The following is a 25102-nucleotide window of genomic DNA, read 5'->3' on the forward strand; positions in this document are numbered from 1 at the left end:
TGAAGCACTGAAAAGCTGGAGGAACGATAAGAAAAAATCAACAAAAACAGTTCCTTTATCACTACTACTCATAAGAACAACTTCCTGGGCCTAGAAGACATGAAGATGACTATATGGACAAAAGTCTAGAGCATAATGCTCAAGTGAAGTCGAACAAATTGGGAAGGATTTAAATTCAGACCTGCAAATTCCAGATTTCCCTGTTACAATCTCTGCTATGACACCAAAGTTGCAAAAATGATGATTCAGACAGATTATTAAGACATCATGGGCACCCTCATACTGCAGCAGATTCTACCTAGTCTTTTAGTGACCTATTTTGCTGAGAACTGCCCTGTCACATTCCAAGCTCACTGCAATAACTTGACCTTTGAGTGTGATTTAATACAAACTTTCTGAGAAAAAGATGACTTATTCTTTTTCCCTAGTGCATACTTCCATTTAAATCTGAAATTACTAACATATATTAATAAAGTTTGAGCAGAAAAGCTTTGACATTTGTAGTTGGCACAGAATCTTCCATGCAACACTCAATTTTCAAGAACAAACTGCTAACCTGAGATTTTGAGTGCTGTTACCTATTATCCAGCTTTGGACTTTGGTTTCTCTTACTCCTGTTTGTACTTGATACATCAATGCCTGTAACATCCTGATTTTTGCAACACTGGTGCTTTGATTGTTGAGAAGTATATCAATGCTTGAAAGTATATAAGAAGGGTTCTCTTGTTTGCTGGGGAACTGAGTAAGCTCTCATTTATGGAAGCACTGCCATCCAATCAAAGCCATCTGTAAAAATGGTAAGCACAAAGACTTAGCTTCAATTACTAATTAATATTATTTAGATTTTGGAAAAAGGGGAAAAATGTAGTCATTGAGTTAGATCCAGAGTTTAATTGCCTTATTTTAATCGAGTACTATAATAAATTTCAAAAGATGGTATCCTTGTAAAGCATTTATTTTGCAACCATCTTTGATTCACTAAAACTGGTATTCCAAAGGAAGTCAGAAGTTGAAAACAAAACAAAACAAAACAAAAACCACTAATGCCATTTTCCTTCAGCTTTAATTCTTCTTTTTTTTTTATTTTTGTTAAGTCAAATAAGTCATTCAATTGGTATTCCTAAATCATCCAGCTTCCATTTTGATGAGTTAGTCTACCATCATTGTTAAGAAATTTCAAAGCCTCTTTGGAATACTAATTTCATGTTTATAGGTATCTATTTTTTTACTCCATCCTGTTTTCCCTGAATTTTCTCGCAAGACAGTTGCTGATGTAAAATTTAATATAAAATATTTAGTCACAAAATAGTATTGCTTTTATGCACACTGTGGTAAGATTAAGGATTTTTTTTTCCCATAAAAACTATACCATCTTCCGTAAAATCCTAAACATATTAAGAACTGTGATGCAGAACAAAATTACACAGGGTGAAACAGGTACCAGCACAACAGTGAGATTATATTACATCAAAAAATTTTAATGGTCCCAAATATATACTCAACAACTAAGCATACACTCAGGGGGTCAAAAAAATTATGACACAAAAGTGACCACATCTAGAATTCCACTCAATCTTTAATCAGAAAGGGACAAACAAATCCCCCACCTCCAAAAAAAAATCTGCAGTTTAAAGGGCAAAGGGAACAGATTAAAAAAAAAAAAAAAAAAAAAAAAAGAGGAAACTTTATATTCAGCCCTCCCCCACAGAGGTTTTTAAAACCTGTTGTAGCTTGACTAAAATGTTCAGAATGTACGATTTTCAAAGGCAGGTCTCTTTTATACAAAGAAACTGCTGGCATTCTTAACTAGTGAAGAATTATGGCAAAAGCCGCCTTTTCTTCAGAAGTCTCATGTATGGTCCAAGAAAGCATATTCTGATTGTAGCAACTGACCAGCCAATCCAGAGTTCCACTAACAAAACTCCTGCCCTGTTGGCTTTTTTGTTTTTGTTTTCCATTTCCTTCCCTGAGAAAAGGGCAACACGTGGTCCAAGCTGGAGAGCTCAAAGGCGTAAGTCTTTCCCCTAAACGAAGTATTTCCCCTTCTTCTGCTCCTTTCAATTGGCACTTGATTGGCAGAAATCCATTTGTATAGGTTGGTCTGTGTTACACACAGTAATTCACAAAAGATTGCTGCTTTGTTGTGGGTTTGTTTTCTATGGAAAAAATATCCTTCCCCCAAATGGTAATGTTCTTCAGCAGTTGCCATTATGATGACTCAAGCTTTGCTTTCTTTGACAAAGGTAAAGTTTCCTCCTTATCTTCATCTTCATCATCCTCTTCATCATCATCAGGATAATCTACAAGCCCAACAAGGCCTCCCTATGAAGACAGACACAACTACTGTAATTAAGAAAATATTTTGCACTTTATATTTCTATTAGAAAATGATTTTTGCACAGCATATTGCTGTAAGGACATTGATTCATCATGTTCTGGATAAAATCAAGCAGAACAAGAAGTATGAATGAAGATTATACTGTCTGAAAAATATTTAAATGAAGAAATCCAAAATGGGGTTTTAACTATCCCCCTGGATAGAGATATGACAGAAAGAAAATCCAAAAATTTACTTAGTTTTGCTAAATATACACCACAGCTCAGTCTGTAAAAGTGCAAATTTCTTCCACCAAGCAAAGCTGACTGCAGCAACAAGCAATCTGGAAGCACTTCAGAAATAAATACAGAACACCCTTCAGTTTGACTTTCCAATTGGGACACTTTTATAGCACAGTCTGTCTTCACAAAAGCTAGTTTAAATGTTCAGCAATTAAAATTCTCTTGTACTGCACATAACCACAAATGCAGGATTAGCCAGCTCTAGACCCACAAAGAAGAGCCACCAGCTTCACTAATTTGAACTACTATAGGTCGCCATTTCTGAAGCTTAACAAGGACTTGACTATGGTGACAGTTGCTGGTTCTTTACTTAAGGATCATGTTATTTACACAGATGATGGGCAATTAAAATAGAAAATTTCAGCTGTCTGTACCAAAATGCACACATTAAATTGTGCATCTATTAAATTGCACACATTTTGTACCATCACGTGTACCACAACACTGAATATACAAGAGGATCAAATAATTATTGAAAAACTTAATTTCAACATTTCTAGTTTGGGAATGCAGTACCTTTATAAGCAATGCATGTTACATTGAAAAAAAAAAAGGAACTAATGTTTGAATTTATTGATGTTTTTTCAGTACACTGCAAATTCAGTGTAACCTGAACATTTTTTGTTCTATCACCATTGAAAATTTGAAGCTAATACTGTATGCATATATTCCGTATGTAAAGACTTCATTCCATACTTAAAGAATTATAGCATCTGAGAGACGTGGTATAAAAATGACGTGAGCGTTTGGGCATAAATAGAGCTTATATTTTTTCTTTACATATATACCAGATCTGGAAAATGCTAAACATTAGCACAAACCACGCAGTCCATTACTGCTTAGTATGTCAGAATTCCCACCAACTTCAGTTAGACTAAAGTCTATAGCAGTGAAGTGAGACTATTTCTGTTGAAAATTACCTTAGTTGTAATAGCTGCCATCTGAGATGTGCTTTTAGAAACGGACCCTGGAGACCCAGGGGATCCTGGAGATCCGGGAGAACCTGGGGATCCAGGCAGATTACTTGCAGATGACTGACTGGTAAGATTAGATTTTGTCCCGCTGGAAAAGGAAAGCTTGAAACTTGGGCTCTGACGACCTGAAAGGTTAGTTTTCAGAAGAACTTCCTTTTCTTCGCTCTCTTTTACTGCAGAGACAACATGAAAACAAAAACCAACGCAACGTGATTGAACAAAACATTTAATGACAAATCATTTTACTGTGTGGGAAAAAACGCTTTATGCACAACTTAATAAGAGGAGCGATAATAGATTTTCTTCCTACTGCTATACTGCACCTAGCTGCTGTCGTCACTGGCCAGGAATGAATACTTACTTATTCTACCAACGACATCACAAGGAACACGGAAAATGTTGAATAATAAACCTGAATACAACTTGGGAAAGCCTGACTATCAGCCAAGATCATCACTTAGATGCTTTAAGAAATAAACACTCTTTTGCATCATTTTGCTTTTACAGATACTGAAACTCATTTTGAAGTGGTTGTTCAACTGCTCAGTGTCACAATTTCTAAATCTATGACCTTCAATAAAAAAAAAATAAAAAGCTTCACTGTAGGACAACTACAGAATACTAATTATGTTCTCTGTATAGGCCATACAGCATTCTTCTCATCACTTACATTTCTTCCTCTCCATGAATTTACTTATAGGGTCCATAATATCTTCATCATTTTTAGTTTTGTCAGAAGGGGGCACCACTGCCTCTCCATCTTCCATATCATCTTCATCAGTATTAAACCACATTTCCTCCTCATCCTCCAGGGTTCTTGCATCCCTCCTGTATCTGTGGTTTCTCAAAATGGAGCGCATGCTGCAGAACAGTAAGTTTTAACAACTTTGATTCAACAATCAGCTCATATTAATAACAAAACTTCTACTTGACATTTACCTGGACATTTTATGGATGCAAATACTGTAGTCAGTATCTTTAGTACAGCAAAGCATTTGCAAATGTGCAACTTCATTTGTATTTTCAATGCAAATAACATTAAAAACATTTCTTCCGAAGCATCACATAAAGCACAGCTGTGGTAATAGCGCATTCAGACTAACTGTACAAAATTCTGTAGTTTACTAACAGCACAATGAGATGTCACTTCAAATCAATGTCTCGTATGTGTTGCATTCAGACTTGTAGTAATTTGCAGTGGTAAATAAACGGTTGTAAAAAGAAGTTTCAAAACTACAGACTTTTTTCTCATTGTACTTAATATAACCCATCAGTATTTAAGGTCAAATACATTAAAAAAAAAAGGTATGTTAAAAAGACAGTCATCTCTTCCTGCTGCATCCACGACTTTTGTTTGATACCAGTATTTTCTATTTTTAAGGGCCTTGGATACAAAATGCTACTTTTACCTCTTCTTTTGATTATTTATTCTTAAGTGTTGGCCTATCTTGGCTCCACCACCTTTTTCCCTAGGAGAGGCAGCAGAACGCTAGGACGATTTTAAAAAATAAATCTAATTTTGAATAAGTAGTTTGCCAAAGTTATAACCCGGATCTGTACAATATACAGCATTTTAAACTGCATTTATATTGAAGTTTTGCTCTTACTGGAAAACTATTACTTAAGTGGCAGTTTCCAACTGCTTCCGTAGCACATTAACATCAATCAAGTTGAAATTATTTACTCTTCCTGCTATTGCAGAATAATCTATCATTAGTCCCAGAACAGAATTTATAGTAAAATAATTTAGAGCTTGTTACCTATCAAGTTTTGGATTATCTTGTCTTTCCCTTTGTTGCTCAAATCGTAGCTTCAGTCCTTTGAATGTTTGCACATAATCTACGTCTTCCAGTGCTTTCCAATAATTTTCAATCACGTGAGCCGTTAAAGACTTTATATCTTCCTATAGAATGGAACAAACATAAAGTGACTTATTTTGCTTCAAGTGAATTTATTTATTAATGTAATATAAAAAGCAATGGAGACATTATTTTTTAAATATTCAATAGAAAACATAATTATTAGCTTATGCAAAAATGACCTTATGCAAAAACCACACTATAGATACAGTTAAAAATGAGCTTCAAAGATATGATCAGAGAAGCAGGTGTAAGAGTAGTAATCTTCTAGGAATATATACTTCAAAATATATGAATAGAATCTAAAATTCCAGTAGAAAATGATTCCAAAACCAACTCTGATAAGTATGTCCTGCTGCAAATTGTAAATATTTGTATATTGACAGATTAACTATTATCTGTTGCAATTACTAAATTAAAGCAAAAAACAAAAAACAAACACATATGCTTATAAGATTTAGCTCTCATATTGTTCCTTTCCTGCAATTAAGCAACTTAGGCAAAAACAAATGTTTATCTATTTATTTAGGATGAGAACAAGGAAGATACTTTTTATGAGAAACGAGCATCAAGCTTTTTTTTCTTTGTGGCCGCACAGTGCCAGTCAAGCTCCTCTACAAAAAACCTAACTTTGTTTGCTATTTCAATTGAATGTTGTGCTTTCTTTACTGAAGAGGGTGGTGAGGCGCTGGCACAGGCTGCCCTGAGAAGCTGTGGGTGCCTCATCCCTGGAGGCATTTAAGGCCAGGTTAGATGGGGCCTTGATCCTGTGGGTGGCAATCCTGCCCATGACAGAGGGGTTGGAACTAAATGAACGTCCCTTCCAACCTCAGTCATTCTATGATTCTGTAAATACACTGAGTACTGAGTGAATTTAATTCTCACGTCATCGTACCACCTGAACAGAAGAAAGAATAAATACGTCAACACTGAAAACACAAAAGACAGTTTGTTTAAATACAGTGTCATGTGGGCATATCACACCATAGCATGACAGCATAATACATGGCACAAACAAGTCTGCTTGAGCTAGAAGGTGAAGCAAACAGTAATTATCTTCAGCATGTAACAGCACTCACCACTCTGATAAACTCAAACATCTCTATTATGGCAGAGTTCATCAAATTATAACGGGAACCATTATTCAGAAATGCTTTGACCACAGGTTCAAACAAAAAACTTTTCATTATGTAGCGGTTGTAGAATTCATCCTTTAGTCCAATTATTTTTCTCTTGAAACGAAGGGCACCTGAAACAGAAATGTTATTAAAAGCTATGTTTTAAGTATTAATACATAAAAAAGAAAAAAAAAATCTAGAAATTACTCAGTAACAGGAAAATACGCAATGTCAGCATTTATAACAGCACTATATTAATGAGGACCAGGAAACATTCAGATACTCTCTGCTTCACAACAGTCTTGACCATACTGCTGAATGTCTGTTTTATCATAAAGAAATCCTCTGTTGTGATTCTGCAGGACAAACCACCTCTGTTCACTGAAAAAATAATACATCACAGTTTAACCATATCACCACTAACACAGAGGTACGGTTTTGATTTTTGGAATGTCTTATGGTAAAGGTAAAATATTTTCTCAGTGAAAATAGAAAACCTGGAAAATTTACTTATCTTCAGTATTATTCAGATACGTTTGATTGCATTTAAGTAAGTCCTGTTCAGTTAAGACACAAGCTATCTAATTCTAAAATTGGTAAAAGACATTGTCATACACACAATAAAGCACAGACTTAATTGACATTCATTGTAAAGCTCTTTCTGAAATTCTAAATGACAGACAAGTACCTGAATACCCATGCATAAATACAAGTAAAAATATCATCCTGCTATAAGGCAGTACACATTCTGATTAGCAGCCAGGTGTAGTTGAAATAAAATTATTGAAAGGCTTCAAATCAAAATTTGGGGCTACTCCTCAAATTTTGATGTGAAGGGCTCAGGTGATTTTATTACACATTGAAAAGGTACTTCTCAATGTATGGTACTCAAACAACAACAACAACAACAAAAACCCAAAACCTAATGTCAACTATGTGCACAACTGAATCTTGGAAAATCTCTTTCCTACTTTCATAATTATGTCACACAATTTTGCTGTTACTGTGCTGAACACAGTCAGGAATCTACCAGCATGCAAAGAGCAGTACTGAACATACTGTTTAAAGCAGCCATGTAACTGTATCTCTAACTATCTCTGATTATTTCTACTCAAAATTCATCAAAACTCAACAGCTTTCTTAGGATACTTGGATATTTGATAATGATTTCAGTTCATCTCTACGTTAAGATTGAGCAAAATCCTTGCTACAAATGCAAAATTATTTACTAATTCTGGTATCTGTAAACCTGTGTAAGAAACACAGAGAAAAACAGCAGAATTTCTATGTTCAGTAACAAACTGTCTCATCTGTGAAAAGTTTTCTTCCAGAAGAATGAAGATTCACAGCAATTCACACTCACAAAATACTAGTTTATTCTTCAGCGTTTGAACTTACACAATGCCAAGAAAGCATGCTTTGAGGCCATGAGAACAAGTACCCTTCGCAGGATATCTTTGTTGATGATGTAGTTCTTTATGTGGTAAGTATGATGTTCTACGCAGAAAGTTAGCAATTCCAGTATTAATGCCAAGAGTTGGGCTGTCTGAAAATCATCTATAACAAAACCGAAACAAAACCAATTAAGTAGGACGTTACCTTCAGAAGTTTACTTCAAATATCCAACACAGTGTGGTAAACATCTACAAGTTCCTGTATTTTCCCACAGATGCCTTAGGGAATATGATGGAAGGTATATTTAGTCTTTAGAATAGAAACTGAACTAGCCTGTAATGGACTGGATATTTTCTATTTGTACAGCTCTGGCAGGAAACCATCTTAAAAGTAGCATGAAAGAGAAAGAGCCTCTTTTAACACTTCTAGGACGCAGTCACAACAGTGTATTAAAAAAGGTAACTCACATTCTGGTTTTAAGTAGGCAGAAACAATAAATTAAACACATTAGATTCAATCATTTTTAAAAGGCAGTACTACTTTTTAGGAATATTGCTAGATTATTGAACACTGTAGAACACAGGCATTTTAAGCAGTAAAAAATCTCACTTCAAAACCACCTGGAGGCGAGCTGAGATCCAACAGATCAATTAAACTAATTCCTTGGAAATTTATACAGTTAATTAAGAAGTTTAGAGAACAAGTCCTTTTAATTTATGTACATCCTTTCACATTCATTTTGGATGTGCTTTAATATTAATAAACAGTACTGCTGCTAGCAGCCAGCAAGGACAGTCACTTTATTACTCTCATGACTGTCTTACTCCGATGTACAACCAACATCCTTATTTTCTGCAAAGTACTGTGGCACACACATGTCCTCTGCAGCACTTTTGGACCCTCCCTGGTAATCTCTGACTTCAAAAAAACATTGATACCTTTTCAAGTCTTTGTCACGGAACAGTCTCATGAGTTACTCAAAATAATACAAATGTTTAAATACTTTGCTGAAGCTTAAGCAAATGCTGCTCACTTATTAAACAGGATTCCCTGCTGAATTTTATACTTATAAATCATTCAAATGACTAGTTAATGTGCAAATATTATACTTTAAATTATATATCCTACTCTCAGGTACACTTATAAGACAAAATATATCCATTGACATTTACTCTGTTCTAAACATCAAGCATCTGCCTAAATTCAACAGCCGTTGGTGTACCCAACATCCAGCACAGCATTACCTTTGCTAGGCTTGTCCTCTGTAGTATTGGCCAATAAGGGGGCTGTCAGAACATGCATACAGTGTTTGTAGAAGAAACCCAAGAACTCTGTCTTTTCTGTTTTCTACAGGATTAAAATAAAATAAAATAAAAAATTATGTATGTAACATACCACTGAACATCCAACTATAATTCTATCTGAAGGTATTTACTTACATTGGCAGTGGCAAGCATATTTTCTGGATCAACTAAGGTACGAAGCAAACCCATTAGTAGCACTGCCCCTCCAAGTTCTGGATCCGTGTCACAAATCATGTGCTCTATTATGAGGTTGATGAGTAGTATATCCTAACAAGAAAAAGAAACAAAAACTAATCTAAAAACCAGTTCTAATACTACTCCCCACCAAAAAGAAAAACCCTAGGAGAAAAAAGTTAACTTTGTATTCCAGTGACATGCTTTGGGTGGTTGTTCCACAGTAAGGAGGCAAGCAGCAAAGAATCTTTCACAGCAACTAAAAATGGTTGTGAAGTTAAGAACCTTTAGAATTCACTCTGAAGGGAAGCTCCAGAAATAACAACGTAGGACAGATAATTAACAGTCTGAAAACTCAACTGATTTTTGGAAGTGTTTTCAGAGTTCACAAGTTTAAATCTTTATACATACTAGTGTTCTATTTCCACAAACGTGCAACTCTAAATTTTGCTGCGCTATGAAACTTGACGAAATAATTTTCACCTCAAAATAATCCCTATGTGCACTCACAGAAAACCAGAACAACACGTAAGAACAGAAAATAATATTTATATTTATCAAACCCTATACTAAAGTTGTTCTGTCACTGCTGTCCCTCAACAAGAGGACAGTCATCCAATGCAAGTGGCTGGAACCAACACCCATGCTTCCGGCATCTTGGCTGCACTTTCAGCAGTTAAGGTCCCAGCTACCCCATTTTTTCTTCCAGTACTGAAGGAACAGCAGGAGTAGCATCCTGTCCTCTGCCATGCTTTTGGCAGATTTAAGAAAACATTCACTACCTCCTCTGTAGAAATGGCAGAACAACACATTTTTCTCCACTGAAAGCCACTTTGAACTACCTTTTTTACCACTAGTTGTGCGCTAGCATTCTGTATTAATCGGTCACCAAGGATCTCCAGGAAATATAAACAAACCTCTGTACAAAAATGTCCCGAAACATTTCTGTTTTAACCCGTTACCAAGGATCTCCAGGAAACATCAACCTCAATAAAAAACAGAAACACGCGTTTACGGTGACCGTCTACTTACATCATCATTCTGCTGAGCTTCCTGCATGACAAACTCTCGTACCATGGATGGGTTGTACTCAACTAAATATGAGAATATATCTGTGGCTGCACTTCGTACTTGTGCATCATCCATACCCTGGAAGATCAGATATAATCATTTTTTCCTTAAAATAAAGGTTTCAAAAGAATGAAAATCAGAAACCATATAGCTTTTAGCTGTTATTCACAAGAAGTCATACCTAACTATTATTAAAACTGTATTCTAAAACTGAATTGACTCTAATCTTCTTCCTGTATATTTGATAGCTATTGGGTAAAATACATTTTATGGTTTCACTGTCCTTTGGTCTACTTCCCTACTTTCTTATTCATACACCAAGGAGCACATGAAGATAAGAATGTGAATGGAAAAAAAATACAAAACTATAAGAATGCTTAGGGCACCTACCAATGCCATATTGTAACTGGTTTTAAAGTTTAAAAAAATAAGTACAAAGTGCTGAATTTCAAGCTGAGACAAGATAAATGAAGCAAATGCTTCAGAAAACCACATGACTGGAGTTTGTCATACTTATTTAAAAAACAACAACAACTCTGGAGATAGAAGAAGTTGTTACCACAAAGAAAACGGAGCTGACTTACCAGTATGACTTCTAGTGCCGGCAGTATGCCCATGTTTGATAAGGTTTTGAAAAACGCATCTCTGTTTTGGGGTTGCAGTGTTTGAGAGAATGCACAAAACTCTTTCAGAAAATTTACCTGGAACACAACAGCACCACACTAGTCAGTAATTCAACAAAACAGGTGCGTTTAACACTTGGCAGTAGCCGTCCATTTCATGTGCATTTTAGGGATTTCTTACCAATTCCTGTCTTTTCTCCTCATCTGTGGCTTCATCTGTTAGTTGTGCAAACAAGTCTGTCAGAAATTTTTCATCTTCCTACAAATGCAAAACAATACCATTTGTTTATTTGACAATATCAAAAGGCATCCAAGTGTAATACAAATTTCTTCTAAACCATGCCTCCTGCACTTAAAAGAGAACACACAGTTGTATACTGTTTAATCATACCAGCAAGAGTTTTCTAATTCATTTTCCAAACAAATTAATATCATGTCTCTTTCTGTTTTCACAGCCGCTACTGTCAGTTTTACTCTCAGTTACGGTATGCCTTATATTACCTTTCAGCTGTCTTCTTTTTGTCTTCTACCAACATCATCATTTTGTCTATGATTCTCTACCTTCTCCCTTGTCCAACAACATCCTTCCCCCCAAACCACACGATACCCTTGCTTCAAATGTTTATGTATTTGATACGCACAATATTCAGCCTTACACACATCTCACTTTGGAATGTTAGAGATGCCTGCAGCAGAACTAAACCAAAGATGTGATGAAGATGTGATGAACATCAGGAATGAAGTGAGATTCTATCTCCCCACTGTTACAAAAAGGCTAAAATCTGAAAACCAAATCAAAATAACTGCTCCTAATACACACACCATTAATTGGGCATTCTGGTTGGCAGCAATCAAAATCCAGTCAATTCAGTCAATTTTCACGCAGTTAATTTAACATCAGCCAGCATATTAAAAGCTTGTATCAACTGGAAGAAATAGTAGCACTTTGCTCCCCATCAGCTTTACAGTCTTAATAACTAGAAGATTAATAAAACAGAAATTAGCCTTCCCCTATCCTTTCCTTAATCTTATACAGTAACAGAGAGCACTTGTTTGCAATAGATACCTTTGCATGAGAACCAAAGAGATTTTTTATAAAGCCAGAATGCTAAGCTGCTTCTTATGAAGTCAGTAATGCCACACGCTGTTTTGTTCATCCCCAAACCACAGCCCTAGAAACCCAAGCTGCCTTGCTTGTGCTTACATAAATAAAATTCAGAATCATGGAAGTACTTCATTTCCAAGGGCATGCCATGCTGGTGCAGCTGCAGTGCCTTCACAAATCAACCCAGGCTCCCCACGTGGTACCACATATAAGTCCAAAATAGGCTGGCATGAGCTACTACCCTACAGGGCATTTCATCACACTCTGGCAAAAGCTGTATTTAGGAAATGCCATGTGTTTTATCTTGCTTTGATGCTGTGCTTTTCTTCTAATGTAACCCAACAGTACAGTGACAATAAAAAATAATGATTTCAGGACGTAAATTCAGGTGTTATTGCTATGACTGCTTCAAAACCCGAACAAAAAGAGATGAGAAAGGCAGGCCTCACTTGACATTTTTTGAAATTCCCTCAGGAAGACCAAGCATGGGAAATCCAAAGTCTGACTTTCAGATTTCAACAGTCACACACGTTCAGAATGACTGATTCCAAGAAACAATTCAAGCCGCTATGAAAGAATACAAGGATGCTGGTCTACCTGCTGTCCAGTCGTCACATGGTTTCAGAAACATTCTACTCTAGCATTTAACTAATTAGATATTACGGCTAACATAATTAACTTACAGTAGAAGCATTATTTATTTACACAAATCAAGAAGTAACAAACAACAGGGCATACAACCATTTCTTTCGAGGAACATGCAAGTTCTCCATGATTGGCAGTACACTTAAAAACACTGCTATTTTGAGGTGATGTAAAACCAATCTCATCTATCAAAAGTATTGACAAGATTCCTGCTAATCCCCAGCTGGACATTGTAATCCCCATTTCCCTTCTTACTGTGAAAGAAAACTTTCACCTCTTCCATAAAACCTGGAAGTACATTCAAGTTAATACCACAAAAATATCTCAGAATGATCACTGGGAGGGGGGAATTTGGCATTTAGATACATCAGAGCCATGATGAACATGCTTCTACAGAAAAAAGAAAGTATGGAGTGTTATCCTAAGTATCAAATGATTTGTTTTGAGACAGAATGTGAAAGGAAGAAGAGACCCGGGACACGTTCCTCAATCCCAGCAGGCGGAACCTGGCAGGCGGAACCAGGCTGAAGCCCCAGCACAGCTCTGAGTCCCACCTCCCACCTCGTGCCACGGCTGCCTGCAGCGGGGGGCAGCCCTCACACCCCACGTCCAGCCTTGCAAGCAGCTGCGACTTGCCCAGGGCACTTCTGAACACTGGGAATTGAGGAAGCCTTCACTGCTGACACAGTGTTTTGGGAACAATTTGCAGAAGTTCATCCTTTTTCAAATCTCCACAAATATACTATAAGTCTGGCTTTTACAACTCTATTTTAAACACAGCAACTGAACATTTCCCATACTGTTATCTTCCTCCCTCAAAAATTCCATTAAATACATTGTATTTTTAAATGAACACCATTATCTGAACTCCGAGGGTCTGAGTGCAACTCTGATCTCATTACATTCACTGGAATGAAGATGGAACTGAGTGACTCGAGACGTCCCACCCAATAAAGTCCTTACGTGGCCAATATGCAGTAAGTGGTGGTTACTCTGAGAAAACAAAAACAACCCATTACTAACTTCATGGTAACGTCCTAACCCTGAAACCCATTTAGATGCAGCCTCATTGCAGATGCTCAATGAATGGTAGACATGTCCTTACTGATGGGAAAAAAATCCCTCACATTTATAGAGGACTTGTGAACAGGAGGAACATTCAAAACACATCATTCTTGAGCTGCAACGTTACTGATGAGAGTAATGTATCTAAAGTTACACTTCTGCGTGACCCAACACAACCTAAGGAAAAGCACAATATGAAAGCACAGTTCATATTTTAGAAGTCACAGAGAGCCAACACCAAATGCTAGAATTACACAAGCGTATATGTTTTCTGGTTTTCATTTTTTCCAACTTGGAAAAATCCTTCAAAAATATATCGGTGAAGTAAACACAGAGTAAATGCATTACTCTTTGCAGTATCTGGCTTCTTAGCAGACAAATATCAAATCTATTAGGATATATATGAGAAGCTGTGGAAGTCAACCGTGTTTTCCATGAAAGACTAAAGCTGCAAATGATAGCTTGCATGGTACTTAGACAATCTAGCTGTATTTTTCCCTATGCACATAAATTATTACATATGCAATACTTAAACTCTCCATATGCCAAACACTAAGAATATTCACTTATGCTTCTGCAGGATCTGGGCAGATACTCCTGGGATTTCATATGCTTCACAAAGATAAATTAAGGCAGGTCATACACCCTATCAGTCATTTCTGAGTTTTAAAAAGAAGAAAACCCCCAAATGAAGGAAGATGACACATGCTCAAAAAAAGCACTATGGGTATTTGTGAATAAACTTTCAAAGAAATCCTTATCCTCCCAAAGGTCACTTAAAAAAGCATTAATGATAAATTATAGTATGAAGTATAGTTAATTTTCAGTTATCAGACACTTCATGCCTGAGATTACACATAAATTATGAAAACCATTCCTTTCTCTAAACACAAAATAATACAAAGATCCAAGGAACTCAGCAAAACCTAAGCTGAAAAAAGACTATGATTTCCATCCCACTTCCCACCCTCATATCCATTTTTAGTATTTCAGCCCAGAAAGTTTAAGTTTCATAAAATACTACCAGCAAACTGAAAATTGCAACTTCCAATGTACACTCCCTCCCTGCAACTGCACCAGAAGACTGCACAGTTTTAAATGTTCCGATCTCCTTTATCTCATGCTGTCTTCCCACACATGCCTTCGCCCGCTATCAATGAGCTATTTCTGCTTGAGACAACGTGCTGAAATAGCAGCAGGAGCCACCCAACCACTTCTGGAGTTTCTGCACAGATCAACAATCATTTTCTTCAATGAAGTTAAACTCAGAAATCATTTGCATGCACCAAAGGCAAACTTCTTCCCTTAAGTCATTTCCCACAGTAGGTGGCATTCTTTTACACTTTACTGCAAGAAAAATTGCGCTGTGAAGTAAATCTCCAGAGTTATTCCTGAGAAGCTGCAGTTAACTGCTGCAAAACAGCTGACCTGCAGGAGATGATCCCATCCTCACACATTCGGGCAGAACTGCCGACATGCACTGACACCACTCTTCCTCCAGAACACCTCCAGACAACTCGCATTTACATCCCTGGGGTTCTGCAGAGAGTAAGCAACTCTCTGTAAAACGACTATTATTATATGCCAGCTTATTATCGTAGACATCTAATAAAACACAGAGACATACCTAAATGTCTTCAATCCTTTAGTTAATAAAAAGGGTGTGGGACTGTCAGTAATGTCATTTCTGTAATTACAGAAGCTGATTTACCAGTAATGTCACGTGATCGCTGTTCTAGGCACATGAATTATTGTAACAGATACCAAATCTTTCCTTTCCACTCCCCAGTCTCCTAAAAATCAAAGACCGCAGAGTGTGAACAGCCACAAAGTGCACCTAACAACAGTCTGCATTCTGGAAATGGAAAACATCATGGGATCTTGCTGGCAAAGAGCACACGCCGTTGAGAAAGGGGGGCAGAGAATGGAAGGAAATAGTGTTTGCTCACTCTATGGCGCAGTTTTGCAAGTTTTTGTTGTTGTTGTTGTTTTAAGAACTAGTTAATCATACAAAGAGAAAGGAACTGGTGACATTCCTTTCAACATCAAGGGATGTTGCTGTTAACAACACAGAAATAACAGTGTCCTGGGGTAAATGAAGCACACCAACCTTGTCTGACACATCAACTAAGGACTCGAGACTCATCTGCATCTCCCAATAAACCATCATGGTGCATTCCAGAAACGTTTCAAATAATCATGTTACAGAATAAGCATGTTTTTATGTACATACATATGGTTAGTGAGCACCAGGATGTCCCAAGATGTACAACTGCGAATGCCAGGAACTCCGGTAGCCAGAGTGTAGACAAAGAAAACTTTACATCTTTCATGAATTAAGGCCCTCATCAAACTACTGTGATATAATCAGCTACAGAAGTACACATTAAACCATAACTAAAAGAAGAAATACCTTAAAAGTTAGTTACAGAAGCTAAATGAATAAAACCAGTCTTTTAATTCTTATCTCAGAGTAGTATTTATCTATTTGCTATTTATAAAGAAATGAGAAGGACCAATATACATTTTCATACAGGGACGGAGTGTGGGGGATGGAGAAAGGGGAAAAAGAGAAAAGTGCAACTCAACCTGCTGCTCTATAAGCAAATGAATAAATAAATGCCAGGGAACAGGTTCAAACCATGGCTTACAGCTACACGAGAATGTAAAAAAACAACCAAGCCTTTTAATCTCTTAGAAACATAATGCTCTTCTAATTTCTGATGTCCTCTTCTAATTCCCTCAACAAGAATTATCAGCAACATTTCTGTCAAACAAATTCTTATTTATATACTGCAGAGTTCCCTCTCAATGTTTTCAGAGGTGTATTACAGAAGGACCAGGAAATACAATGCGCCATGAGTATATTTCATGCCTTGTGTGGTACCACTCAGGCTCCCACAAGCTGTAGAAAGCACCTGAACAACTTGAAATATTTATCTTACTTTTAAAGTTGTGCAATATTAACTCTTCTGCTCTACTACAAAGGGCATATACTTCATTCTCAGATAGTAAAAGAGAAGGTTCAGAAATTTGCAGTCACACAGCAAATCAAAATCAGACTGGAACCACAACTTCATCTATAAACTGCAACTGACAAGTTTTGCAACCACACTAAATCTTTGTATTTTAACCCAGGCTTACCCTCTATATTTCAAACTAAGACAGATTTTAAGAGAGAAAAAAACAACAAGCAAATCAGCTATGTCAACTTATCCTCAGTTTTTCCCAGCAAGCATGCCCTTTCTGATTTTACAGCATCAGGTCCCCTTTCTAGCTCCCTGTTTCCTTTTCAGCATTCCAAAGTAGCAGCCACTGACAAGAAGTCACCTAGAATAATTACTCTCCTCCTCAAGCATCATCCTCAGGACTTTGCTTTTAGCAATTCTTGCAAGGAGGTAAAGGTATTACAGACACACTAGTAACCCTGGATACTCAGGTGGAAACAACTGAATCTTTTTCAGCACTCTCAATGTCAGATTTGGATTGTTTTCACAAACCAGCCACCACAAGATGACAGAGGCTTTCTGAGACAGGTGAATGTTTTAGACAGGTGAATGTTGTGTTTTTGTTCATCAAGGACGCACATACAGATATGAAGAAGCCTCGTAATATTCAAGATGCCCTAGGTGTTCTATCTGTCTACTCCACCGAGTGAGTCCTTCCACAAGGCATGTGCCTCAGTTGCCTGGCCTGGGTGCATGCCCCGTGTATCTGGCTGCTTACCACCAAATACTCCATGGGTGGACACTACAGATTCAGGCTCAGGCAACTGGGTTCAATAAGATCAGCATTCTGATAACTAAGCGTGGTGGGTGGAAAAGTAGGGGGACGAGTTTTGACACTGATTTGCAACACGAGCTTTTAAATCTGTTTTTCACTCTTTTTTTCTCATATTTTTCAGGAAATAAAACAGTGTGCACACTGAGATTCAACTGAAGATTAAAATGATTTACTAAATCGGCAGCATCTAGCATTTTGTCCATTGCTCCAGATCAGAAGGCCCCTACAAAGAATTTTTGTTCTTTAAAAGTTAGGAGAAATATGATGGTGATAATTAATTTGTACAAACAAAATATATGAGCTGCAACGATTTACACAGTTTTTTTTAAACTGTAGGAAGCTCCCAATATAAAGATGTGTCACCTATTCACAGCTGAGGAATTTCATGGGTTGGTGCAGAATACTTCAGATGTGTAGGTAAGAAACATAAAGCATTGATTACACATAATCTCTTCATACTTGCAATAACATGTCATGGAAAACTGGTCATTTCATGCAGTCTTATTTAGGGACTTAGAAGACAAGCTAAGAAAACATTCAAGCACTTATGGCAGTATTAGGTTCCTAACCTATGCTTTCCAAACAACTAAATTCTTTAATTTCAAAGTTAGAAACAGTTATATGCTGGCATGAGATTACATTTATGAAGTTCAGGTGAAATTTCATCTTGTTTTTGGCATGGTAAAATCATCCTTAACTGTAGTGCCTAGAAAGACCCAAAATACAAGAAAAAATGACAAAAACAACCCTTCAAAATGCAAACAGAACTATTCATTCTAACTACGTCTGCTGAGAATTCTACATACGTTTGCTCCATTTAAATCGTCGGTTAAAAGAACACAGTCCAAAACATACACCTAACAGCTTGGTACTCAAATTCCACGTCTTATCTTTACATAACATTTCAAAATGACTTTCAGAATAACTGAAGGTTTCTCTGAAGCAACTCAGCCTTTCCAGGAAATATTAAGCAACTCTCTCCGTCCGAGGTCAAATCAAGAGACAGCGAAATTCTTACACTTACCTGTAACATACCAACTATTTCCACTTTATTAAAAAAGATGAAAGAATGAAGTGTTGATAGCATATTTTCCTCAAAAACTGAGGGAGTGGGTAGGACCATATCTTGAATATACTGTACTCTGTACGTCTGATGTATTTTTTGCTTCAACTCTGGATCAGATATAGGAATCACCTCTTTAAATTTTGCTGTTTTAGTCAGAAATTCCCTGTGTTTCCGTGACTGTGATAAAGACGGATCGTATTCTAGGCATCCAATTACGTCCATTATACATTCCTCGGAAAACATGACTTCAAAAAGTGCAGTTCTGTTCAAAAGGAAGATTCCCTTGATAATTTCATATAAGTGGTGTAGTCCTTCAATGTTCTCCAAGTCTTCGCACACATGAAAAATTTCTAAGAGCTTCTTAATATAGCCCTCATTTTCCAGTGCTAGCGCGAGTTTTTCACGGCGTAACGGCGAAGGCAGTGAAGACGCCACAAGTTCTGCAATCTCTTCTAGTCGACTTAACTCACAAGATGGCAATTCAAGACCTGGTGATGACATATCATCAAAACGCTCTTCCTCAGACTCATCGACAAGGTCCTGAGTAATATCGACAGAGGGGTCTTTGCCTTGCACCTACAAAACAACATGTTTTCGAAAAATGAAGTTTTATGTTTACTACCATTACAAACACCATTTCAAAGGTCACGTGCTCTTCATTTGTGTACTCCAAATAGAAGTGCACATGCATGTGTCACGTTGAGTATAGTTGGTTTGGAAGGTAAGACACAATGAAAAGATTTCTTCAGACAGAACGCTTTACAAAATCAGGAGTATTTCAAATTCAAAAGGAAATTCGTAATGGCTAGCAGGGACCACAGCATTTCAACAGATGACTGTGCTCGGCTATTTACTTCATTATTCTCTGTAGATAAATTTTCAAATGCAGACCAGTATTACATTATTGCAGTGATAGTTGTTAATGTTCAACAAAGGTTGTTTAACTGCTCTTAATGCTTCTCATAGCTTCTGCATGCTCAGAGTAGGGGGGCCAGTCTTGTTAACATTTTCAGGACAAGAGAGCAAGCCTCAAGTCAAAATCTGTTATCATGTACTCCCTTAACACTCAATAGAGGCAAAGAATGCAAAGTAAAATCTACAAAGCTCTTTAAAAAACAAAACCCCAAACCAACATTTACAAATGAGTAGTAAAAATCTGGAGCTCTCAGAAGAAGAAAGCAAAGGATCTGCAAGAGAGATCTCTAAAGATACAATCACAAAACCATGAAAAGTACAAGTTAGTAAAAAAACTAAGACATGCTTGGGCATCAGAGTGCTTCAGCTTTAACTGTATCTTAATTGTCAGCTTTAACTGTATCTTAATATCAAATGCAGAAATGCAGAGATACATAAAAGGACAGAAGGTGCAGTTCTTTTTAAACTTGCAAATCAGCCAAAAAAAAAAAAATCTGGGAGAAATAATATTCATGGCTAAGAGCAAGCCCATACATAGGTTAAAATCCAGAGTGCTGCTGAAGGCCATTTAGTTCTTCTGCTTCTTCATCATCAACCATTTACAGTGTAAGTGGTATCAAAGTTTTCCTTTTAGAAAAAGCTGTAACAACTGAGGAAACGTAAGATCTTGAAAGTACACAAGACAAAAATACATCCTGTTTTGAGGCCATGCTATTGTAAAGAAACTGGATTCTTACAAAAATACTAGCTCTTTATTTAGAGGCTGAGGAAACTGGGCTTCTTATCTGGGTGTTTCCCAAGAACACAATTTCCCCTCTCCCCCATTTTGTTTCTGCCCCCAACTTTTGGTTCTTTAACTGCTGAGGTTCTTGAAAATGCTTCTATACTTATTTACAGCATTTAAAGCATTGAAAAGACTCGGGAGTTAAAAAAAGGATCTAGCCACAAGCAGTTATGAAGCCTGATTTCATTTGCTTTACTTGTGAAATCAGTGAAAATAAGCTTCAGGTGTAGAGAATTATGTAGTTGTTGAACAGCACAAAGAGGGAGCACATAAGGAAGGAATTATTAGGAAAAAAATAGAGAAATTCTACCTAATGTAGCATAGCAATTAAGAAAAGTTGCAAGGCTTGGAATTAACAACAACAACAACAACAAAACAAAATAAAAACAAAACCACCAAATGACAAACTGAACCACTACCACTGAATGTGCTGACTAAATTCTTTTGGGTATTGGTCAATAGTTAATAACTGAGCACATTGTCCCATAACAATACTGATTCAGTGACTATATAGTAAGCAATTTCTAGTGGTAAAACACAGTAAGTTAACTAGCACATGTTAAAATATCTGCATGCTACATATGAACTGCCTGATTCTTTAAACCATAAGAATTATAGCTCTGAGGTGATAACACAGAGCTATAGAGCTGTCTCCTGCATCAAGTACAAAATCATCCTTTCACAACCTGACAGTCAACAGAAGCAGTGTCACATTTACATGAGTTTCTCTTGAGAAACTCAGTATTGCCCTCACATGAACTAGAAGGATATGAGAGACAGAAGAATGAAAAATGGAGAAAAAGAAGGATATTAATTATAGTCAAATTCATGAGAAATACATTACAAAATCAACTGAGAACTTGAACATTCTTCTCTCTACAAGAAAAGTTTACAAGGAAGTTTTTCCCTTCTAGTCAAGCAGCAGAAAAAGTTAATTTTGAGATTGTTAGGAAACTTGCTGAGCACTCAGTCTGGTGCTAAACCTCTCTGGGAGGTAAGAGATTTATAAAGTTATGTTGAGTAAAATGATCTGAAAAAGCTCTAAAAAATTCACAGTTTACATTCACATCGGATTTTTGGGGGAAAGAGAAAGTTTTCAAACTCAAACATCCAAAATATGGGGAAGGTGGAAAAGAGGGCAGTTTTGGTTTCATTTTCTATCTACTCTGTGCACGTTCACCTCTTAGAAGAGACCACAAATTTTGAACACGAAACGATTTTGGTGTCTCACTCCTTCATTTATCAAACTTACCTGACATATTTTTTCCCATATTTCATCACATCCTGCTTTTTCTTGAAAGCTAAGTGCCAAATCATAGTTTTCAGCTTCAGACCACACAATCAAGGTATCCTGTAAAGAGAGGAGGAACATTTTCATTTCAGCCAATTTGTGTTTGGTTTTCCATGACTAAACAATGCTTAAAGAGTAACACTTTAAAATAAGCATAGCTTGACACTTACTTACCACAGGATGGTATTACAGAGCAAATGTAAACATCCTACTTTCATTCTTAGGATTAAAAACATTTCTGCATAAATCAGAATAAGTAACTTCTAAAATAACTTCGAAAGTTTTAGTTCACAATTCACGCAATCACAAAACTGCTAATCTCAAAAGGCTCATCTATAACACGTTTACCTCAATGTATCCTCTGATAAGATACAGTAACATTGATACTGCTTTTTTTTTTTTTTTTTTTTTTAATACTGTTTCAACTGGACCAAACAAAACTGCGATCTTTTGCAAGATAGAATCAGTTAGAATCACTGTCTTGATCTTTTTTTATCAGGCCCCAGGAAACACTGTGCTAATGCACAGAGCAGCTGCTTGAAGACACTACAGAATGCTGCAAACGTTAAGCAAGAACAGATCTTTGAACACACACATACACAGTTAAATGTCTAAGAGCTTGCTTACATCTGACGCTGAACCACGCACATCATTCCAAACTGCACTCCTGAAAGGAAGTTTCATTCTAGATTTGTAGAAGTGAGTTGTCAGTGTGCTTAGCTAGACTGGCTAACGTAAGTTCCCATCTACTTGTTTACTTATTTGAATAGGCCAGGAGTTTATCAGAGCCCTCAGATTGCATGTAAAACCAGTATACAGAAAGGGGAAGCTGACCCTGCAAAAAGATAGTTCACCAAACAGACAGCTTACAAAAACCCACAAAAGAGATCAGAATCTGCATTATATATTGAATCAAATTTTATTTTTAAAGTCTTCTGTTCTCCTGTAAGAGCTAGCTGAAATATGGCCACATTAAATACACACAGCCTCAGGAAAAGATGTTATTTCACTTAAGGCTAAAATGTACATTTACTCACTAGCAAAAAAGAGACATCACATTTTACTGAGAATCACAAAATAGACTCTTACAGCTTCATTATGCATAGGTTTTCCTTACAGTGGTAATTCCTAAAGGCATTAACTTTAAATACTTGCAAAAGCACTATAATTTGCCAGGCATGTATAAAGTTTAAGACTCATTATTTTTTAGGCTTAATACAATTCAAATATTAAAATGAATACTGAAGATGAGAGAGATCTTACGCTTGGATTTCAATATTCACCTACAAGACAACTCCTGAAATTAACCGTAGCTAAATAGCATGATCACCTGGCTCCATCAGGACCAGTCAAGCAACACAACGTTATCAATTTGCCATTACCAGAGCAGCTGTACTGCCACAGAGCACTAAAGGGTTTACCTTGCAAATGGCAAACAGTTCACCTTTCCATTTCCAAAGGGCTGAGGAAGAGGTGGTACACAGAAGAAAGGGATTTAGGAAGACCACCTCCAAAATATGAAAGGAAGAAGAAAGTCACAGTTAATAGCTTATTCTCTGCAAGACAGGTCATGGTGGATGTGGCTCTGGGCAGCCTGGTCTAGTGGTTGGCGACCCTGTACATAGCAGGGAGTTGAAACTCGATGATCATTGTGGTCCTTTTCAACCCAGGCCATTCTATGATTCTGAGGTGCAAATACTCTGGTAATGACAGACTGACAGCATCCAGTCCTGCTTTTTACACTGGGAAGAGGAAGGATGGAAGGAAGGCAGGGAAAGGAAGAGTGAACTGGAACAAACACAGGCAAGGTTACATTTGAAAACTACACCCACAGATGTACAAAAGTGTATTTGGCCATAATACAGCAATATTTTTTTTCTAAACAAGAACTACTAAGATGCATGGAAGTCCAAGTTGTACTTTTTCACCTCTACAAATACTGATTCTTTTTAATTACTTCCTTGGATAGCACAGCTAAGAACTGCAGGAACAAATTGCACTGCAGAAAAATAATCTTCCCATTTAGTTTATTAATATTGGAAAAATATTTTCCATTTTCAAAGTAATAATCTGTCTTACAAGCACTTAAGAATCTCATATTATAGATTACTGTCAGTGGCTCAACAGAATTTATCAATTGCCACTTTCTGTATTCTTTTGTAAGAGAACGTTTGTTTCTCCACCCTTTCTTGTCTGAAAGGGGCCGTAAAAAGAGAGCACGAGAAAGTGAAAAACACATTGCAGATTTGCATAACGTACGACTCAAAGTTTAATTTCTCTTCATAGAAACCCTTATATATTTCTCCATGTAAAAACTTGTGTCTTCTATCTATATAGAACCTAGACAGAAAGTATAAAATCTATCACCAAAAAGAAAAGCAGTGCAAAACTTCTGCGTGTATTTTAAAGGGAAGTTACCAGAGGAAATTCTACATGTACTCAGACAAAACATAGGAATAAAAGCCCTCTTTCTGCTTGTTTTATTTAAAGGAATCTTTCTGCAAGATCTGCCATTGTGTAACAGTGCGATTTGAGTTGACCAACTGCTGTGGATCTCTCAGCTATGGGACAGGACTACCTACATTGCTTCTAGACACCAAACATTGTCCTGTTACTTCAAAAGCATCTGAAATGTCTTAAGACTGCTTCTTCCATCCCAAGAAACAAGAGTGTGCCTAAATGCCCTTATAACGTTAGCTACTGGTTAGGGATACAAAGAGATGAGCTTTGCACATTACCTCCTATAAACATAAAATCTCCAATCTTAGATTGCTCAGAAAGCCGTTTGGGCTCAGCCTGGTCAAAAATCACATTTTCCATGAAATGCAGAAAAATGGGTACATCTCAGACAAGGAAGTGAGTGGGATAACTAAAATGAACATTTGGAAATTTGTTTTTATGTCTTGTCATCAAACACAATTTAAATGTGGAACTGCAATGTTAAACCCCAGATACATTGTGCCAATCGAGTCATAAACAAAAGACAAATGTTTTATCATCAAAATTTTTACTATTGACTGCCATCAAAGTATCCTAGCATAGGATATGCTTTTTTCTCACATCTTTCAAGATGCATTAGAGCACTTGGCAAGATTTTAGAAGAATACTATGACAATTGGGAAACTTCTTATGTATGGTTCAGTGTGCTGTTCCAAGTATGAAAATCACTTGCTGCTTTACAACAATATTTTGACAATAGCGCCAGCTGGATGTGTCATCATTACCTTAGCACAGAGCAAATTTGTTGTTGCCTTAAAACAGTTTACAGAAATTCATCTTCACTTTTGCATCATTGCTCATTATGATTGCTT

General features: G+C 36.7%; 1 protein-coding gene across 2 annotated transcripts in view; it reads right to left on the reverse strand.

Moving 5' to 3' along the window:
- Positions 1 to 1457: 1457 nt before the first annotated feature.
- Positions 1458 to 25102, reverse strand: part of PPP4R3A (protein phosphatase 4 regulatory subunit 3A) — a 37101-nt gene continuing 13456 nt past the window's right edge. For both annotated transcript variants that reach the window (XM_421321.7, XM_004941870.5), the window contains 13 exons: positions 21753 to 21851; positions 18760 to 19377; positions 11319 to 11396; positions 11099 to 11215; positions 10476 to 10592; positions 9405 to 9536; positions 9210 to 9312; positions 7969 to 8127; positions 6532 to 6701; positions 5354 to 5496; positions 4264 to 4454; positions 3540 to 3766; positions 1458 to 2322 (listed from right to left, as the gene is read on the reverse strand). In XM_421321.7, the coding sequence (XP_421321.2) occupies positions 2209 to 2322; positions 3540 to 3766; positions 4264 to 4454; positions 5354 to 5496; positions 6532 to 6701; positions 7969 to 8127; positions 9210 to 9312; positions 9405 to 9536; positions 10476 to 10592; positions 11099 to 11215; positions 11319 to 11396; positions 18760 to 19377; positions 21753 to 21851 (2268 nt within the window). In that variant the 3' untranslated portion in view covers positions 1458 to 2208. The remainder of the gene's footprint in view (positions 2323 to 3539; positions 3767 to 4263; positions 4455 to 5353; positions 5497 to 6531; positions 6702 to 7968; positions 8128 to 9209; positions 9313 to 9404; positions 9537 to 10475; positions 10593 to 11098; positions 11216 to 11318; positions 11397 to 18759; positions 19378 to 21752; positions 21852 to 25102) is intronic.

Source organism: Gallus gallus, chromosome 5, assembly GCF_016699485.2.
Source record: "Gallus gallus isolate bGalGal1 chromosome 5, bGalGal1.mat.broiler.GRCg7b, whole genome shotgun sequence".
NCBI classification, from domain to species: domain Eukaryota; kingdom Metazoa; phylum Chordata; class Aves; order Galliformes; family Phasianidae; genus Gallus; species Gallus gallus.